This window comes from Falco rusticolus, chromosome 4 (genome assembly GCF_015220075.1).
Source record: "Falco rusticolus isolate bFalRus1 chromosome 4, bFalRus1.pri, whole genome shotgun sequence".
Classification (NCBI taxonomy): Eukaryota; Metazoa; Chordata; class Aves; order Falconiformes; family Falconidae; genus Falco; species Falco rusticolus.
This window is the reverse complement of record NC_051190.1, coordinates 12,259,972-12,280,540: the sequence shown is the minus strand read 5'-3', so window position 1 is coordinate 12,280,540 and position 20,569 is coordinate 12,259,972. Positions and strand designations below refer to the sequence as shown.

At 46.3% G+C, this 20,569-nt stretch overlaps 1 protein-coding gene across 9 annotated transcripts in view; it reads left to right on the top strand.

The window, feature by feature from the left end:
* SLC41A3 (solute carrier family 41 member 3) overlaps positions 1-19,572 on the top strand; it is a 30,659-nt gene extending 11,087 nt beyond the window's left edge. For 6 of the 9 annotated variants that reach the window (XM_037387260.1, XM_037387261.1, XM_037387262.1 and 3 more), the window contains 9 exons: positions 5,518-5,625; positions 6,446-6,517; positions 7,328-7,472; positions 9,606-9,752; positions 12,375-12,519; positions 13,240-13,319; positions 15,137-15,271; positions 16,080-16,228; positions 18,657-19,572. In XM_037387260.1, coding sequence (XP_037243157.1) covers positions 5,518-5,625; positions 6,446-6,517; positions 7,328-7,472; positions 9,606-9,752; positions 12,375-12,519; positions 13,240-13,319; positions 15,137-15,271; positions 16,080-16,228; positions 18,657-18,842 — 1,167 coding nt within the window. In that variant the 3' untranslated portion in view covers positions 18,843-19,572. Of the gene's footprint in view, positions 1-3,626; positions 3,726-5,517; positions 5,626-6,445; positions 6,518-7,327; positions 7,473-9,605; positions 9,753-12,374; positions 12,520-13,239; positions 13,320-14,799; positions 15,030-15,136; positions 15,272-16,079; positions 16,229-18,656 lie in introns of those variants that run through there. The other 3 variants (XM_037387265.1, XR_005104163.1, XM_037387264.1) reach the window with 3 other exon arrangements.
* Positions 19,573-20,569: the final 997 nt, after the last annotated feature.

Genomic DNA, 20,569 nt, shown 5'->3' with positions numbered 1-20,569 from the left:
TGGGTTTTGTGTGCATGGTCCTAGCAGACAGTCAGCAGGATGGCTGTCGGCTTTTCCTGTGCTAGAGAGACACTATCCATCTTCTTTAGATCAGTACATGGGCTCCTTGTAAAATGGGATAGTGGCTTTCAGACAGGCTGCCTGATGCTGTCTTCGGTGCGTTACACTGGGTGCTCTCTTTACTGTATCTAGCTAAACACTTCAGTGATGACTGCTATGAAGCAACTGAGATCAGACTGCAGCATATTCCCCTATTGCATGATATTATTTATTTCCTTCTCAAAACTGCTGATAAGGAGATCTAGGTCGAGGTTGTTACTAACTACCTATTGCACTTAGAGGCAACTTTGTGCTTTCAGTTCTTTGCAAACAACCTAATGTAATCTTTGGTCTAGAAGGTATTTAGATACTGTGATGAGAGGCATGCCAGCATAAAAAGATTAGCATTGCCTACGAACTGAGTGCTTCTTGGCCAGATTCTGAGGTGGGTGTAAATTTGGAATAACTTCCATTGACTTCCAAGGAGTGCTGCTGGATTTACACCATTGTGCCCACAACCAGAATCTGTTCCATCTGTCTTTACTTTATACCAGTGGCACAAATAGAAATGCAAAATTTGATATAGTTTGGGCATCTCATGCCAGTGGATTTACAAATCAAAAGGCTGGCAGAGTTTCCCAAGGATATATCCTGCACTCTGAGCTCACTGGAGTACATTGGATTCTCTGGCATTAGTACCAGAGCAGAAGCTAAATATGGATACTTAAGTGTTTGGAAAGACAGTACCTTGCTCTTTTTTCTTGCCTTGGAAGAAACAAAGAAGGCAGAGAAATTGAATTAAAGGGAATATAAGGAATATCAAAGAAGGGTTAACTGGAGTGGCACACTGTTGTTATGCTGTGTTTGTCGTCTCCACCTTGTGCTGTGCTTAGGCACAGACCTGTCTTGCAGCATTACAGAAGTTCGCAAACTACCCAAGATGTTATGTTAATAGTTAGCAGTTATCTCAGAGAAGGATAAAAACATAGTACGTGCCCACTCCATACCCTTGGCAGGTGAATAGGTCTTTGTCTAAAAGAAATCATATGGGCTTGCTAAGAATTGGGCTCTGTTCCAAAATGTAACTGCATCCAAACTGGTGGAAAGCGCAAGCCATGTATACCTGCATTGCATGTGTCCTTTAAATACCAGAGTGCCATCTACTTTGTGTACTTTTTCACTAGACTCTTAGAAATGGGGTCGTGCATGAAGTACAGTAATAGGAAGTGTATTTTTTTGGTGAAGGTGTTACCAACCATGTTGAAATAGAAGCCATCAGCCAGTGGGTTCAGCTCCCTGAGGAGGGAGCTAGTGCACCGAGAGTCACAACTGGCATGGAAAATTTGTTAGTGAGGTAAGCTGCCATGGTATCAACGACCCCATATTTAAAACCAAAACTAGTAGTTGGGAAAATCCAGAGATCTTAGCCTTTAAACGTTTGAATTATTCTTCTGTGCCTTTTGTCTTTGAGCTGCTTATTTTCAGCTTTTCTTCTTGCAAGTGTGAGAGCTAGAAACTCACTGTCCTGTCCAGCTAAGACCTGAGACTAAGTTTGTTTGCTTGAGGCCAGGTACCATAAGACCCTTATTAGTAATCATGAGGGTTCACACTACTGAAACTACAGGTTTTTCTAGTCCAGGAGTCTGTGATTTGTCCATTTTTCAGGGGATGGTCTGCCTGAGGAATGCTTTGCCCTATGTCACTGCAAAACATTCTCAGGAAACTGTCTGCCTTTGACATGGAGATATATGGGCAAGCTCAGGGATAGTATCTAGAGCATACATGCGAGTTTAATGGTGCTGCCCTTGTTACATACAAAATATCTTGAAATAATGTGGTTTTCTGCTGGGGGTCCAGCTGGCCTTCTCATTTGCAGGGCTGCTGTTGGAAAGAGGAAAAGGAAGTGCAAATTGCATGTCAGTGTCCTATCACGCTTTCCAGGACTTTAGCAGTTTCTGACCTGTCCTGGGATGCAACCAAGAACTGTTCATGTTACTTTAACAACAAAAAAAAATTTAAAAAAATCAACAAGAGTGATTTGTTTAGCCCAGCTGATTCCAAGGCTCAAACCTGGGTCTCTCATACTGTAATAAAAGGATGTCCAGACAGATAGCCATTTGCTGTTTTCTCCGTTTTCTCTTCTTGGCTGTGCTGATGATACAGCCTCTGTGCAGGGCTGGTAGCATGGCACAGATCCTTTCTTGCTGGACATTTCCGCCTCTGCTCCAGTGATCCTTGGCCAGCTGGTTGATCTGGATTCCGGGGTGGTTGGCATTGCTGGAGACCTTGCAGGGCCCTGCCAATGTTTGGCCAACTCTTTTACAGTAAGGTGAAGAATCAGGCTGAAGCTGGATGATCAAATTTCAAATCAGAGAATTCAGGAAAGCTTCCCTTTCATGCTCCCCTTCCACACCACTGCAGTGGGACATGGTCCAAATAAAAGTCACAGATATAAAATATCCCTGTCCTTTGTTGATAAAAGCCTATGAGATGATTAGCATTGAAAGAGATTTTGAATTGGCTTGCATTTTATAGTGCAGGATCTTTTGATCTTTCTGTTGACTTGTTCAGGGCAATGGAAAACCTCTGAGGTTTCTTAGCTGCTGCCATGGGAGGATAGATGCCCTGGAGAGGTACCAGGACACGGCTGGGACTGTGAGGACAGTGTAAGGAGGGACAGTGGGGCTAGGCTGCAGCTGGCGAGGCTGTCTCAGTACATCATAGCCCCTCTTCCTCGATGGGACGCTGTGAGCAGATCCAGCTGGCACAGGGACCAGCTGCAGTGGATCTTGGGGTAACCAAGTTCCTTCAGAGCTGAGCTTTAGGGCTGTAACTCCATTGTGGGGACGTGAAGTGGGAAACAGTTTCTTTCTGGCTTAGTGTCCCTGTGTGGGTCTGCAAAGCTGCAGGGAACGCTTCTGTTCCTTCTAGGCCACTTCTCATCACAGAGGGCAGGGATGCTTCTTAGACTTAATCCAGCTGTTTTCATTTAGGCAGCTCCATGCCTGCATAGCTCTAACCTGCCACATTCACCTGCTTCTCCAGCTGACAGTCCTGCAAGGCAGTGGCACAGGGATCATCTCTTTATTCTGTATTTCTGCAGTCTCCCAACACAATGTCTTGGCTACTGTGGTATAAATCATTACAAATCTGTCCTTAGGCTCTTGGTGAGTCACTGATGAGACTCAAATGGAGGCAATTAAGTCAGCTTTTTTTATTAGTACAGTTGTATGATTCTTTACTAATTGTTCAAAGCCTTTCAGTGTAATTATATGTAAGGCACAGTCCCAAAAAATCATACCTCATATGCTGAAACTTCTGTTATGATGGCTTGAGACCTGCAGAATTCATCATGAATGCAAGGATTGGAGCTTACATTGATACAACAAAGTCATATTTCCTGAAGGTGACATGCACAAAAAATACAAACAGTTGTGTGCTGCTGTTGCTTTTTATTTATAAGTCTTTTTACGTGCAAAATATGCAAGGTCTGAAATATGAATGTCCGCATGCCTGTGTATTTTAAATGATTGGGGTTTTGTACATTGTGACTGCGAAGTCTGTTTTTTCTCCTCTTTCTTTTGAAGGTGTCAAAGAGGTGTTTGGATCTTTATTCTTAATTAAAGAGAGAGGAGAGAGGGGGATTTGAATCTTTAAAAGAGATGTCCGCCCCTAGCTTTTCTCAGGTATTTAAGTTCCATGTTAACAGATTCAAACAAAATTGTAGTGTGTCAAATAAGGTGACTGTTGTCATGTTGTCTGTAACTTACTCAACAGTAACTTACCTTTAACATTTTGAAACGTGCCTGTTTCTAGGTCACCACTGCCAGGAAATGTGCCTTTTTATAGTGATGATAATGTTTTGCCTGTTATCTGCATCTCTGAGGGGTGTCTTGCACAATGTGCTCAAGTCTGGCGCAGCCCCACTTTCATTCATCCTGGCTCAGAAGGAAGCTGTGAGGTCTTCCCAGCAGACAGCCACACCACCGGCTACCCACAGCTTCCCATGGCACAGCCAGTGCAAAACACTGAGCCGTTACACCCTGTTTGTATTTCCCAACAAGGCTGACAGCTGAACGTGTCAACGTTTACCGGGTCTGTCCAGCCTCCTGGATTTTCGGGTTTGTAGAATCCCAGTGGTTGTGGAGAAGAAGAGCAGGGACCTGTTGTTCATTTTGTCCTCCAAGACCAGAATTTGGGACCATCACATGATAATAGCTAGTGACAAGTTAGAGTTAATGAACAAATTGATCCTTCACACGTGTGGCTAAACTAGAAATTTTTACCACAGGAGGGCACAGGGGTTGAAGGGCAGGGACTGGATGAATACCTGAAAGAGAAATCCTTTGAACACTGTTAAGTGTGCAGAAAAAGCACCAGCTCAGTACCCTGTTGCAGATAGTCATAGGCTGGAAAATATACAGGAGAATAATCCCATATACTTGTCATACTTGTAGGTTCTTGTTTTATACACCTGAATTTGACTGCTGGTAGAGATAAAGATAGGTTAGATGGACCTTTGGTCTGACTCGTTGCAGCTGCTCTTTTTTTCTTGTATTCTGGTCGTAGAAGTTGGGCTAGTTGGTTTTACTTCATGGCAAGCTGCCTTGTTCTGTGATTTTATCCTGATGTGACCCTCTCTGGCTACAGTGTGGCTTTGCTAACATCCTTGAATGCACAGGAAGTGAATGAATTATGTTTCAAGGCACTATATGGTAGATAAATTGGAGAAGACATGTTAATAAAGTTTCTTAAGTTTCAGGTAATTTCTAGTGTTGCAGCTGATTTAACAACTTTATACAGTTCAGCTTCAGAGGAGCAATGATAATCAAGATATTGGCGCAGCAGTTTGGGCCCATGGGATATCTTAATCCAAAATCCTTTTTCCAGCTGTGTTGGGAGCATGCTTGGTAACAGGAAGATTTAGGAACTGCCTCTGGAGAAGAGATACAAAAATCTCCTTCCCTCCCACAAACAGTCTTAGATGCTTAGTTAGAAGTTTGGTAAAAAAAGACAGACACAACTTTTTGTTGTTAGATCATTTCCAGATCTTAGTGTTTATTCTTACAAGTCTGGATAGCAATAGGCGTTCCTGTATCTAGTGTCAGTACAAAGGATGGAAGAGCATGCTGTATTTAATCTGGCTTGCAAACCCTAATTATTTTTCATATTGTTATTGGCTAATGCTAAAGGCACATTTTGATTTGTGGCTTTCCAAAATCTTGTGCTGCCTTCAGGAAGAAAGTTCCTTCCCTGTTAGGATAGTGCTTTGCTGTGCATGAGATCAGAAATAATACTGCGAACTAAAAATTCCTTCCTTCACTCCCAAAACGCAACCAGCCCAGGGAGTATCTGTCCCATGCGCATAGCAGACACCTTTAGAGGAGGTGGCGAGGTGGGCACCCACCCCCCTTCGAAGCAACAGCATCGGACTGGTCAGCATCACAAACTGAGGTCATTGCCTTTGTTTTCTTCCAGCACTGGGATGTGTTTCGGACAATTACAGAAGTTTTTATCCTGGTTCCTGCCTTGGTTGGCCTGAAGGGTAATCTTGAGATGACGCTGGCATCCAGGCTCTCTACTGCTGTGAGTGTTAACAAGGCAGCGGCGGTGGGGCTGGGGGTGTGTATCAGGGATGGGGATTACCAGGAGACATCAGGAGATTCTGCATTTATATAACCACACTGTGTGTATGAGACATGCCCTTTTCTGCTAAATAGAAGCTAGTGGTGTGTGAGTGGTGAAATAATGCGTGTGCCCTCATTTTATAACTGGATCTGAGAATTTCCATCTGCACTTTGAAGGTGAATTAATCCCTGGGTAGCCAGTTGCTGATATCTGGGGCCCTGTGACACATGAAGGAGAAAAAGCCAGGGCTCCACAGCTGCCAGATTCAGTACTGGATTGCTTTTCTGTGGGTACTGGGAGACCCAGAGCTTCCCAGAAGCCCTGCCTTGGAGGGAGCAAACCAAGGCTTCTTGAGACCTGCAGTAGCTTCTGCTACTCTGGATTTGATCTCGCCTATCTCCCTAAGCAGTTTTGTTTACTTTGGGCCGTTTGTATTGTATTTCTCGGGAGAAATTGGAGCTTAACAGAGAAATCTAGGGGGAATGAAAGAGGAAAAATCGTTTAATTTGTTCAGCTTTTGGTCTGTGTGGGATGGGGTGGATGTGCCTGCTCCACCTTTAGCTGGGTACCCCATAATCACTCTGCACCTCCATGTGAGCCTCTGATCGCCCTGGGACACGGGGCTGGAGCATGATAGAGATGTGTCCAGAAGGAAGTGCAGGAAAAGCTGGGAGATGCTGACCTCTGGCTTTAGCAGCCCCTTTCCCACAGGGAAACTGCCTTCAGCAGTCACCTGTGCTACAGGAACCGGTTTCAGCCTGTCTCTCTTGGCTCCTAGGCTAACACAGGACAGATGGATGATGCCCAGAAGCAATGGAAAATGGCCACCTGCAATTTAGCCCTTATCCAGGTGAGTCACTTCAGCTGGGAGAGGAAAAAGCCCCCTTTCTCTTACTATGCTGCAGCCCAACAGCACCTGTTCCCAGCAGTGCTGGATCCGGAGCTGTTGATTTGGGGCAGGTATTCTCAATAGAGCCAGGCAAAACCAAGGACTTGACCTCTAATAAAGCTCTGTGTGGGCCTGGAGCTTGTAGTTTAGCTGCAAAACACATCTAGACATCCATTCCTTTTTGGACAAACGGAAATAATGAAAAAAGCTCCTTTTGCAGGGGGAGCTGCGACACAATCCCTGTTTCACAACAGCCCCTAGATAAAGCCTGTCGTTTACTGGTGGTGTTTGGGAATCAGCCTTGGGCAGGAGGGGAGAGATGGGACAAATGTACCTCTTGTAGCTCTTTCTGCTTGTTAAAATCCAGCAACCAGCCTAGAGGTTGCACATGGCAAGGCCACAGGGCTTGCAGCAAGCGTCTGTGTGCTTTCCCTTATCTCCTTATACAGCTTTCAGCTTGCTAGGAGTGCTGTGTTGATGGGGAGCCCATTTTTGTGTTGACCAGGGCTATTCCTTTGCTGATGGACTCAGCGTCCTTTGCTGAAATGTTATCTGCCCTTTGCAGACCTCCAGAGTTTTTCTCCAAACTCTGTCAGGAATATTTTTTTATCTAGTGGAGCCTTACAGGGATGCTGCTTAAATACTTAAGCGCTCAGTATCTCTGCAAGGCTTTGCCCTCCTAGCTGTGTGGCAATGCTGTGGTTGCATGGAGCCAGGACTGCTTGGGAGCAGATGTGGGTGATGGCTCACCAGCTGTCTTTTGGCCCCCAGGTCCAGGCTACTGTGGTGGGACTTCTGGCTGCTGTTGCTGCTGTGATCCTGGGAGCCATCTCCAAGGGCTCTGTGGAGCTGAGCCAGGCTGCCGTGCTGTGTGCAAGCAGTGTGACCACGGCCTTTATAGCTGCACTTTCTCTTGGTGAGTTGTTGTGGTTCCTCAGATCAAACATTCAGCACTCGGGTGCGGAAAAAACTGTCCCTTCTGCCAGGGAGGCCCAGCCAACAACTTTTTGGTGTGGCATAGGGAGGAGGGGTGCAGGGAGCATTAGTCCTATGTCTGTGCTTTCAACCCCTCTGCATCCTGCCTTTGCTTCTCTTCTCCCAGGTTCTGTTGTTCACTGGGCTCTTGGCATCCACAGCGGCAATCAAAATGTTCCGCTTCGCCTGATACAAAAAATGCCACATGTTGTGCGTGGCTGTACACACGTGCGTGCGCACTTTCTCCATGTGTCTTGGGTGACATGTTAGTCATCTACACTGGCGCATTGCTAGGGGATAGTGAACTAATGCCGTGCACAACGCAGGATGTTGAGAGTCTGTTAGCAGGCAACTCCAGCCCACGCTCGAGGTGGACTTGGGTCACCCAGTACCCTGCAGAGGGTTGTGGCCAGCCCTGTGCCTCGCCTGCTGTGAGCTCTGAGCCAGGCACTCCTCTCCCCCGGCTATTCCCCTTGCAAGGAAACGTGAGCGGGCGAGCAGGTAGGAGCTATTCTGTCGCCTGCAGAAGATCGGTTTGTAGGTCTGCCATACGAGGGCAGCATGATACCCTGAATAGAGGGAGCTGGCAGAGCTGGATGCAGCAAGTTTTCTAAATGGAAGGGACAAGTTAGAGCAAGTACGTATCCTGAAGCTGGAGTCAGAGGGTGATTGTAGATGCCTTTGATGAAAAACATGGGATGAAGCAGTTGTTAAAAGAGAAAAACAGCAGCCCAGCTTTCATTAAACTCTTCCCTGCAATCTCCCTGCTCAGAGTAATACAGAGAGGCTTTGTTGCCATACCATCACAGGCTTTCAGCTAGCGTTAGTTTCTTCCCTGGATATGGTCACAGGCGGCCTATGTGTGGGTGTGTGTGATGGGAAGCTGCTATTTTTATGACCAGGGAGGGAAGCAGCATGAACTGTGCTGTGGGGAGGGGAGTGTGGGTGTCTGGGAGGGCTTCTGTGGAGAATGCCATGTTGTGTGAGGCTGTGTTTCAGTATAAGGGATGATGTTGTATCAGGGAAGGTGCACACATGGCATTTCTTAAGGGAGAGCTGATGCTCTTGTGCATGCTCAGCTTTGGTGAGCCTGTGTGAACAGGCACAGAGAGGTTGTGAGCTGGAGGGAGCCACCATTTCTCAGGCTTCCTTTGGTGCATCCAGTCAGCCATGGAAGGACTTTGGAGAGATGTCATGTGTCTTGTCTCAAGGCTGCCTTCGCTAGTCACATAGCGATGTAGGCTGGCCAGGCAGGGTTTATTCCGGGTGGCTCTTTTACAGGCCTGTGAGAGATCTGATGGCTGAGGGTTTCTCACATGCTCATCAGGGTTTGGGGTTTGTGCTCATTAACTTACCTGGGCAAGTAAAACTTACTTCCTCTCTAACAATGCTGAAAAGCAGTTGAATTTTGCAGGTGCAGCTCAGAGGACAGGGGAAGAGAGGTAATGTGGGCCACCTCCATAACACCTTGACTCTGGAGCTGCTCACAGCATCAGCACTACCCAGTGCAAATTAAAGCAGCCCCAAAGACTCTGGGAAATGAGGGCTCTGTCTGTTGGCCAGGCTGAAAGGCTAATTCAGGCTACTGTAAGGAAGCTTGCTGCTCCTCGGTGGCTCAAACTCAGAGAAATTTTGGTCTAATATGGAAAATATCATTGTGCTGTGGAATTCAGAGCAGGGGATGGCACCAGGAGGCTGCTGCATGCCTGCTGTGTGCTTATCTATGAGTGTGCTTCGTGCCTGGTCCTGCTTCAACGCAGCAAAGATTAGGCTGCTCAGGAGGGGAGCTTCTACATTTGAGCTGCCTGCTGGTATCTCCTTTGATCACTGGAATTTGCTTATGTGCCTCTGGGCCATTGGTGCAGTTCATAAGGGCAGAGTCCTGCCCTTCAGGATGGTGAAAGCAAGAGGACAAATTCCTGGGGATGTCCAATCCCCAGCTGCGTGGTACCGCTATGGGCAATCTACTTCTCGCTTTTCCCAGACCCTGCATCCCTCTGGGAACCAGAACAGCAGCTCTGAGGTGAAACGCAGCAGGGTGCATTCTCTGATGCCAGTTCTGTGTCTTCTCTAGGTCTGGTGATGATTGGTGTGATCATCGGAGCAAGGAAAGTTGGGATCAATCCAGACAATGTGGCCACACCCATAGCAGCAAGCCTTGGTGACTTGATAACCCTTTCCCTGCTGGCAGGAATCAGCAGTACGCTCTTCAAATACATAGGTATGGTGTTTAGCAGGGATTTGCAGCTCAGCAAGGGAGGGATGAAATCACGTGGAACTATTGCAGGGCACTTACCCATTTCTGGGGCGTTTCAGAATAGAGGCTGTCATGCCACTTGGGGCAGAAAAATGACCAAAGAGGCTTTTTCCAGGTTCCTTTTTAGTAGCAAACGGGAAGGCAGAGCCTGAGAAACACAACTGGGATTTGTTAAAGAAGTGACCAATGTGTACTTCATAGCTTTGGAACAGAAGGCTGACACGTGACACTGACTCCATTCCTGCATCTGTTGCTAGTCAAGCGTAACTACTTTCTGTGCATGGGTAATAGCAGCTTCTTCCTTACAAAGCGATTTCAGGGTTTTGGCATTTGTAGAATATGCTTGTATGTTTTCATGTGGAGAGTTGTGGATGAACAAGATATTACCAAATGGGAGGGAAGGAGGCAGTGCTGCATTGTTTTATGCTCACAGGACTGCGAGTAGGAGTTGTGGCTATGGGGTTAGCTGTGCTACTGGCTGGCAAAGACTTGGGTACCTGTTGACGTTGAAAAGCTCAAAACTTGTTGCAGCTTGGTGATATATGCCTAGCTGTTGCTTGTTAAGTGCTAGGCTATTTACCATGAACCTAAGCTAGAACAGAAACAGGAAAATAAAAAGATCCAGCAAACCCAATACCATTTGAAACCCAAACTGTTGCTTCAGACTGTGAGTAGAAGCAGTGAGGCAGCTGTTCTCAGTTTGCGTAACTTGTTCCATATGCCAGCAAATGAGGGAGCGAAAAAGCAGGAGTTGCAGGGAAAGGCCCACAAATCAATTCTGTCCAGTCCTCCTTGAGCTTCAGAGGTGCATTTTTTTTAACAGGCTTTTTCCATGATGCCATCACACCTGTTTCTGTAAAGCTAGTTTGTCTTTCAGTTGCTGTGCCTCTGATAACATCTCCCAGGGAACACATGGCAGAACATGATAACCTCTATGGTTGTGACCAGAGAGCATTTGTGGTGTTTTCACAGTAGTTTAAATATTCTCCTGAGGTGGATATACTCAGAAAATACTCAGCATACAGACACGTAGTCATTGTGAGCATGAAGTAAAGCAGGTAGGAGGAAAGTACTGTTGATGGTGGTTGAATAAATCAGTTTCCCTCCCCAGTGTGTAGTAAGGGACAGGTGATGCTGTGACAACTTCTGGGTCCTACCAAAATGTATTCTTCAAAAATACTGGTGAGTCTGTAAAGTTTGGAGTACTGTGTGCCATCTGATGCAGCACTGCCTCCTTCTGCGGTTTACCCTTTTGCCAATGAAGATTTTCAATCTTTTAAAAATCAACCCTGGTCCTTCCCAGTCCTGCATAATAGAGATGCAAACTGTGCCAGAGGGTTTCAGCTTGCTTATGGGATGTCTGTGAGAGAATGTAGCAGAACTGGAATGTGGAGACTGAAGTCTTATTCATCCTACCAGGAGTCTTTCTGTGGGCTTTGATAAGGTTTGATAGACTCCAGTGCTCTGTCTCTACATTATTTAAGAGGGAATTAATTGTTCAAAACAGCAAAGAGTGGAGGCAGGTGATCCAGTACAGCAGCTAAATCTGTCAACCCATCTGTCCTAAATGACTCCAGGTGGTACAGTGCACTGACCAAACAGCAGCTATTTAGACCCCAGAAGTGGTTGCGTTTGTGTCCACTAAAGCCACACGTAAAGAGTCTACCTCTTTGTGTAAGAGCCCTTGATTTATGGAAGACACTGTCACATCAGTGCTATCTCATCCAGGTAGCCCGAGGCCCTGGCAATGTCATTTTGAAAAATGCACACGTTGAGCCTGCTCTGTCTCCCAGATTACCTGCAAAGTCTGCATTACAACCCACTGCCTTTGGCCCCAACACAGAGACCAGATGGAGAGCTTTGTTGAAGAAGCATTTTTATATCAAAAGGGTTGGCATCATCCCCATTGCTTGAAGGTGTTATTCATGCTTCTGAGTCATGTTTATTTTCTTTTAGTGCTGCACATCTACTTATTTTTTAATTCCTTTGCTTCTAAAGGTCACTTCAAGGTTATGCCCCTGCTGAATGGAAGAAGTACCTAATGGAAACACATGTAAGCTAGCACAAAAGAAACCCTGGATCTTAGCTGGCTTATATGTGCAAGAGCATTTGTTCCTATAGAGCAGACCAGCTGCTCAACAATTCTGCTAGCTTGCCACCAGAAGTTCCTATTACTTGTTTTAGGTGAAGGCGTGAGGTGTCTGTTGTGTGATACAGCTTGCACACAGGAGATTCCCCTTTGCCCTGCTGTTTGATTAGTACCCTGAAGCCAGAAATTTTGTAACTTTTTGTCTTGCTCGGTAGGAGATGGAATTGGAGACTTGCTCATCTTCAAATATAACTTACTTTGAATCCTGCTGATTTTCAAACACATCCTCTAGCAGTGAGTTTCAGGGATTAATTATGGATTTCTGTGATGGAGTGAGGTGGTTACGTGGGGAGTATCTTGGTTCATGTGATTTTTTCTGCTGACATAACTCAGTCTGAGTGAGAACCCTGCTACCTTTCTTCCAGACTTCGTGCAATATGATTTTAGCAACCTGTGAAGCCATGGGCATTTCATTTAGGATTTCTTTTCCTTGCTAGATATGAAATACCTTTCTCCTCTCATCTGTGCTGTCTTCATTGTCATGATCCCTCTCTGGGTTGCTATCGCCAAGCAAAGTCCTTCCCTTGCAGAAGTCCTGAAATCTGGATGGCAGCCGGTCATTGTTGCAATGAGCATCAGCAGGTAAACCGAGGAACTGCTCCTGATCCAATCCCATTCGTGTCTGCATGCTGCAGAGAGACCCCACGCTCATTTAGAAAGTCATCAGAAGTGAAACTGGAAGGGACGGCAAAAGGGTATTTGTTCAGTGCTTCTCAGCCATTGGTGGCCCTCCCGTGGGCTGTGAGATAGCAGATAAGGAGCCCCCAAATGACTGGAAAAAGCAAGTCACCGTTTTAAGTCTCACTGATACATCCATGCACCATGTGGGTGCGAGCCAGGAAGCTGAACAGGGAGATGATGACCATCACAAATAGACTTCAGCCTCATTTTTATCCAGCTGTAAAGACAGAAGACTAGTGAATGTAGAGTCCGGTAGTCCATTCCCCTTGTGCTACATCTTTCAGGCCCAGCAGAGGTCTGGGAAAGAATTTTTAAAAAGTACTAAGACCAGTACAGAAGTGTAGCAAAACTTCTGGGGAGGATGGTAAACCTTCCCTGGCTGCTATCAGTTTTGCTCAAGGGTGGACAAGGAGGTCTTCCCAGTCTTATTAGTGCCATTAACAAAAACTGTAAGGCCATGTATTGGTGACAACTGAGCTAGAAAAGGATTAAATTGTGTATAGTCCAGCCCCGGCAATGAGGAAGAAGCAGTAGCTCATCTCAGTGTGCTGTTTTCACGGTGTAGGAATTGCCCTGGGAAGAGATACTGATCCACCCTCATTGCCTGTTCTTTTTTGACAGCATTGGTGGGCTCATCTTGGACAAAACTGTAACGGACCCAAACTTCGAAGGCATGGCAGTTTTCACACCTGTGATTAATGGTAGGTTGGGGGGGTTATATGCATGCTTTTATTTATACCTACCCTTCCTCCCCAAGGGTTATGGTACGCACTGTTGCCCCTACACAGAGGTCTGTGTTCAAGTCCCTGCTCCCTTCATGAGTGGAAGTGAAGCTACTGGTCCCCATTACATCCCTACTTCATATCTGGAAGCATCTCCGGAGCAAAATAGCAGACAGGGCTGAAAAATCCTGGCAGAGCTGTGGGAAAGGTTAATGGCATCTGATAGTTGTCTCTGAGGCCTACATTGACACTTTTACTTTCATAGCATCAAGCCTACTAAGGATGTCACAATAAATCAGTTTTCCCCGTCTCTCTCCACTCAGTAATTTAAGCTGTGCAATCATCCCCTATACAGATTGTTGGTAAAGATTTATATATTAAGACGATGTGTGTGTGTGTATATATATAAAAAAAGGTTATATATATTGATTATATATAGGGATTTTTAATATATATCAACGTCTTTTCTGTGTGTATTTATATTTGTTTAAAGCCTTACAGTACTTTTATATGCACACATGCCAGGACAAACTGTTGGGGATCCTGGCATCGCTGAGGGTCCACCGGGTTTTTTTCTGCTATTGTAATGTTCTTGCAGGGCAGGCCCGTTCCAGGGGAAACCCACATTCCTAGGGCAGGCTTGGCCTTATGCCACCCTTAAAGCATGGTGTCCTCTTGCAGTGTCAGAGGGTGTCACCCAGCTGGCACCTTACTGAATCTGCATAAAGACAGCCACCTTGCTGACAAACTCTTTCCAGCATGGTTAGCCAAAGGGTCTGATTAGGAAAGTACGTCAACAGCAATTTGAGTTGAACAATGATTGACCCAGACGTCGCTCTGTGGGGGCGGGTGACCTGCTTGGCAGAGCTAGTGGCGGAGTTGCACAGTGCTCTGCGTTTTTGCACAGGTAGCTCTTCACTTTGCATGTGCAGGGGAGTCCTGCAAAGTGTGGCAGTGCACGATTCAGAAAGCTCCCCTCTTGAGCTATGTTGAACTAGTCTTAGTATTTTTATTTTGATTCCACTCTGGCAAATCCTATGTTTAATGATGGAGCGTTTCTTTCTTCAAGGAAGGGAAGACATGAGAAGCCTGTAGGATCTGGCTCACCGTTATCTGTTCTGTGGCATTTCTACCCTGCATTTGCAGGGTGGTGAAGGTTTGCTCCATGCATCATCATCCCTCTATTTTCTGCTGGCAAACGTAGCTGCTTTTTCATGTTTCCTAGAATTAATCGGTCTGGAAGGAATTGATTTCCTTTTAATTACCTAACATATTTTGTCTCTGATTCATTCTCATATGATTCCTTCTTATCTAACAAGTGTGTTAGATGCCTTCAGCCAGACATATAATCACTGTCGGTGATGTTTGTTGTCTCTTAAACAATAATGGCTCTCTGGGTGAGTAAATCCAAGAAGTGGCCATGAGCAGCATCTGCCATTGTCGGCACTGCTTTCCCCAGGTGTTGCTCACAGACTGCATCAAACCACGTGTGATTACATCATCCTTAGAGGCCACGTGGCCTTTGCAGCCAGTGCCGGGAAGCAAAGGAAAATGTTTTCAATAAAGCAGTCAGAAGGACATGATCGCTGGAGCCTTCCTGATTTTTAAGAACTGTTCTGCCAAGTGAATAGCGCAGCATCACCATGACACGTGGGATCAAGTTTTCTCTTTCTCTCACTTTTGCTCTCAGTAAGTGTAAGTGAGTGCAGATTGGCTCATCTTGGGCTAGGTTTTAGACTCATGTTTCCTGTTGCATTGAAGGTGGTTTACAGGTTTACTGTGTTTTGCCCTCATAGGTGTTGGAGGGAATCTGGTTGCCATCCAGGCCAGCCGTATTTCCACATTCCTGCACTTCTGGAGCATGCCTGGAGTTTTGCCATACAAGATGAGGCAGAATTGGCCCAACCCATGCACCACATTCTTCTCATCAGGTAGACCTTGAACCCTAGGTGTCCATGTCTCAAGGCCTGTCATCACAGATAGCTCCTTAATCAAGCCTGGTTGGCGAAGGACTAGGTGGGTTTCAAAGGCAGGACTCCCTTTCCCCTTTACAGAGAAGATACTCAAATAGAAGAGGAAGCATCTTTGCAATGGGCAGCTTGAAAAAAAAAAAAAAGCTTGTGGTATACTTGCTCACTGGCATGCAAAGAAACTGACCTTGAGGGAGCACTAAAAAAAGTAATTGAAAAAGAATCTCAGATTTGATCCAATAGAAAGTAATTTTAACCACTGCCAGCTTAGAGCCATCAGCTGTGAACGGAGGGGTGAATACAGCATAACCTTGCTGAAAATCAGCAATTCCTCCATCTTCAGCAGTGGGGAAACCTAAGCATCAGCAAAACTGGTCTGTTGTCTTTTTTTGATTGCAGGTTTCTCTTGATTTTCCGTGGTAGGTTGGGAGTTACTGCTAAAACAAACTAAAAACTGGGAAAGTGGGTTGCAGCAAGGCAAAGCAGAAGCAGTGGGAGGCAGAGAGCAGCTGAGAGGAGTGTTTGGAAGAAGTGGAGTGGATCAGCATGGAGCACGTCTTTGGCACATAGTTTCAGTGCTAGACAAAGCTGCTGGGCTGATAACTGCAAATGCTTCAGATTGCTGCATGATCTAGAAAAGGCGTTAGCAATGTGGTTGGTGGGAGGGGACAGCCCCAAGTCTGTGCATTAAAATGTGCAGCTGTGTCCTGTCCTCCCCCCGCTGTCTGCGGACGGCCGTCATCACTGTTTCTGTCTCTGTCCTCTACAGAGGTGAATTCCAAGTCAGCCCGAGTCCTGTTCCTCCTGGTTATCCCAGGGCACCTCGTGTTCCTCTACACCATCCATCTGCTGCAGGGAGGCCACACATCTCTGTCCTTCACCTTTGTGATGTTCTATCTGACTGCTGCTTTGCTGCAGGTAAACCCCAAACTCTCATCCAAAAGGAACCTCTCAGATACCATGAAAACAAAGCAGTCTCAAGGCTAACAGGAATTACGGTAAAATTTCCAACAGCAGCCCATATTTCCAATCATTTCCATTGCGCATCCTACCGAGCATCATGTATCTTCTATGAATCCAGCAATACTTCACTGACATTGCCAGGGTCTGGTTTCCCACATGAGCATGGCTGCTCTTAAGGGCAAGTGAGGGATCAAGCAGGAGATGAGGAACAAGTTATCATCATCTGCTGAGATGCAGTAAGTGTGCAGAGACACACTTAGCAAGGAGGTACCTCTTGCTGCAGGTGATACCTTGTTTTACCATGTTCACTCCTTGAGTCTCTAAGCCCTGAGTGTTTCTAGACTGCCACTGGTCATCCCAATAAGGGGCAAGTGAGAGGCTATGAACCCCAGCCAGCAGGTTTCCTCACTCATTTTGGAAACCAGTTTCACCTAACTAAGGTAGAGATCTAGGGATCCCCCTGGGCAGGGCCATATGGGTCGAAAGTGAAGAGAAAACCCAGGCCTGTGAAGTTCACCTTCAAAAGTAAAAGTTCTGGGTAGGCAATGGGCAGTTCATCCAATTTGCTTTTGCCTGTTCCCTTTTGCTATTTTGCCTGCTCTGTAAACTTTGTTGTCTCACTCAGAAATGCATGCGGCTGTCGCTTGAACTCACAGAGGCTCTGACTTCACTTGCCCTTTTAAATCAGTGATTCATTAATTTGCAGGGTGAGGTAGCTGACTTTTCGCTTTGCCTTACAAGCAGCCTCGTGTCTGTGGGTGAATTCCTTGCGTGTGTAAACAATCGGTTTTCTTGACCTTTGCACAACCCTAAGTCTGGCAGCACAGCCGTAGTTGTAAAGGAAAATATTTATTCTTCTCTTTATGCATTGAGGTAACTCCTCAACCAGAGCCAGACATGAAAATACGTAGAATAAATGACAGTGTTAAGAGCAGAATCCCAGCAACACCACTGACTCTGAAAGATTCCCATGGAGGCCAGCAGAGGAGAATACACTCAGCCTGGTTCTTTCTTCCCCTCCATTATACTTGAAAAAGAAAGACAGAAAAAAAGAGAGGGAGGAAGTTTGGGTCAGCTGGAGGAAGTCCAAAGAGAAAGATCAGAGGCCTAGAAAACATGACCTCAGAGGAATGATTGAATGGACTGGTGTTAGCTAGTCCGAAGAAGAGAGGCTTGAGAAAAATCTGGTTAACAGCCTTTAAACTACCAAGTTTCAGTAGGGAGGGACGGAATAACATTTTCTCTGTGGTCACTGGGGATGAAACATGAAACCATGGGTTTCAGATGGAAAAAGGCAGAAATATGTTAGACCTTAGGAAGAAGAACAGGAAAAAAAAAAAAAAAAGCCATGAGACTGGTTGCTTAGTGTGTGGCATCTCCATCTTTGAGGGTTGTTTAGCATAGGTAACAAATGACTGTCAGAAAAGACGTGGGCATATTTGATCCTATATTGAGGCAGAGGAATGGTCTATATAAAACTTTTGAGTTTCCATCCATCTTTATTTTCTTTGATTCTGTTATTTAATTTGCTTCCCCCATCTCCCCTCCTCCCTCTCCCCCACCCAGCTTTCAGTTTTCACCTTTAGAAATGCCACCTCTGGCTTTGGTTCCTGTTGTGCTGCGGTCTCCCATGGAGGGACCAGAGATGCGGGGTGCAAACTCTCTCTCTCTTAATTCAATTAACTTTAAGTCTTTTAATCTTTAACCGAAGTATTTTTTTCCTCCATCTGTTTATCAGAATCAGGAATGAAATAGGCATTAAAAGAAATCACAACAAAGATTTTAAAACTGTTGAGATTAAAAAAAAAGAAATTATTTCCTTTTTTTAATGTGTCAGTGCTGCTTGGGATGACTTTGATGTAAAAACTGACTCAAACTCCAGTTGTCCACTGAGACTTTTAGGAAAAACAAAGTAGACATGATCTGAATTTCTAATGGAAAAAAAAAGGATGAAAAGAAAAAATTTGGCTACAAAACCTATCCTTTGGGGCTGCCTGCATATTCACAGCAGCCCTGTTTCTGATGGAGTGAATAGGAGCACTGCCATTCATGGCGTGGGAAGTGGGAACTGTACCTTTGGGAGATGCTTTTGGTCTGACCAGACTCCTGTTTTTCGTCACGCAGTGCTAGTGAGCAGTTCAAGCGTGGTCCCCACGCCATGGGCAGTGCCGTGCCCAAGGGCACGCGCCAGCTGCACCCATCCCAGCGCAGCTCCATTCCACACAGAAACAGCCCTTCTTTGGGGAAAGTGTTAGTTCTTGGTGATCCCTGTTAGCTCTGGTACCTTGGCCGTGGCCACATCATTCTGGCTGTGCGCTGAGGGGGGCTGTGCTTTATTACCTTCTTGCTGCCTCACAGCAGGGCCTGTCTTGCCTCTCCTCAGGTGGGAATCCTGCTCTATGTGGCTGACCTAATTGTGCGCCTGATGTGGAGGAAGGCGCTGGATCCGGATAATTTCTCCATCCCCTACCTCACTGCCCTGGGGGATCTCCTGGGCACTGGATTCCTGGCCGTCTGTTTCCGCCTGGTTTGGCTTGTCCACGGTGCAGACATGAATGTGGGGAACTGAAAGGCTATGCTCTGCCCCACATCACTCGTGCGACACGGTGCTTTCCTCTGGGACAACAGGGTACTTGGCAATGACTGCTGGGTCACCCAGCTGGATTGGGCCACCCCTGATGCCCCATCTGTCCTTCCTGTCGTGCCTTACAGCTGGGCTCACCCACCCCGAGGAATCAGCACCCACAAGTGAGCCAGCCACTCACAGCCAGTGCCTGCTGCTCACACCTGCACCTGGCAAACAAGGCATTAAAGGAGCATTTGGGTCATTTCTAACGAATAAGTGGTTTTGATCAGTTTCAGTCCCTAGCACTGACACAGCCTGCAAGGCCACTCCAAAGCCTGCTGAGGTCACCACATCTGATCCTGCAAGCGGATGCTGCAACCCCTTCGTCGGACTCTTGACTTTCCATCAAACAAAACTCTTCATTTGCCTCCCTCTACTCTCCTGTCGCATCCCTGGAGGAGAAAAGCAGCAACCACGTCTTTAAACTTGTCTCCTCTCCATCACTCAGACGCTCAGGATCTGACACAGTGAGCTTCTCGCTGGCTTGCACCCAGTAGGAGGTTGTCTGGAGATACCACCTACCTGCCCTGGCAGCATCACTGTTGTCTGACCGACAGGCTGGGTTAATTGTATTTTGGGGGTAGGAAGGTTTGTTTTTAAGGTTTATGAAACATCCAGTAGATAAAATGTTTATAGAAATACACACACAAATAAAGTGGTTAAAAAAAGGTAACACTGTGGATTTGGGGGTTGTTTTTTCTTGCCACAGCTCTGCCTGCTTCTAGCTCAGGTGGAGCTTCATCTATTCAGGGTTGGACAACACAATTTTAAGACAGCTTCAGGAAAAACAGTGTTTCCTAACCAAGAGCAGCATTTTGCAGCCCACATGTTTCAGGTTAGAATTAAAGTCCATTCTCTCTCCCACAGCTGTCATCCACTCTTTAACAATTGCTCTGTGATGAGTCTAGAATCTATGTGTGTGCATAAGGATCGTGTTGGGCTGGGTGAGGATCTGGCAAATGAGCAAGGTCCTTGCTCCAGGATGGCTATCTTGTGTTAGCAGGAACATGTTTGGGAGGCTTGTGGGGCTGGAAGCAGCCAATTCTTACTAAAATCGAAGCAGTAGGGTCCTGCAGATAAGATGCCCAAGAGTCAGGAGTTGAAAACGTGGATCAAACCTTTGAAAATTGCCACCAGGCCTCTGCTTAAATAATAATCTGCCTTGTTATGTGTTGGAGGAGGAAAAGGGGGAGGTCAAGTCCCCCAGCCTGCTGGGGGAACAAGATGCCTTGTTCAAGGACCTGCTGGCTCTTAAAAAATTAAATTTGAGCTGTGTTGGGTGCCCACTGGCCTTGGGTGTTTCTTTGCTTCCAGCGCTGCTCTGATCGCCCAGAGCTGCTGCAAGGCTGAGGCCCCTGTGCGGGACCAACACATGGCTGAAGGTCCCTAACAGCAAAAGCTGTCCAGCCCTGGGCTGCTGGCCGTGGGGAAAAAAAAAAGAGTCCCTGGGGAAAAAAAATGCTGTCGCCTCCCCCCCTCCAAGCCTCCTTTTCTTGTTACGGAGGATATGTTACCCCACGCTGGTTGGTCTGGAGACTGTGTGCACGCCAGCTTCATGGTGGGGGAAATTCAGCATTCAAGGCACATGCTCCCCCTGTCTTGGGCCTTGCTGCTTTATCTCTCGCTGCAGCCTGTGTGCTGTCAGCTCTGCTGGCTGCGCTGCCGTCGGC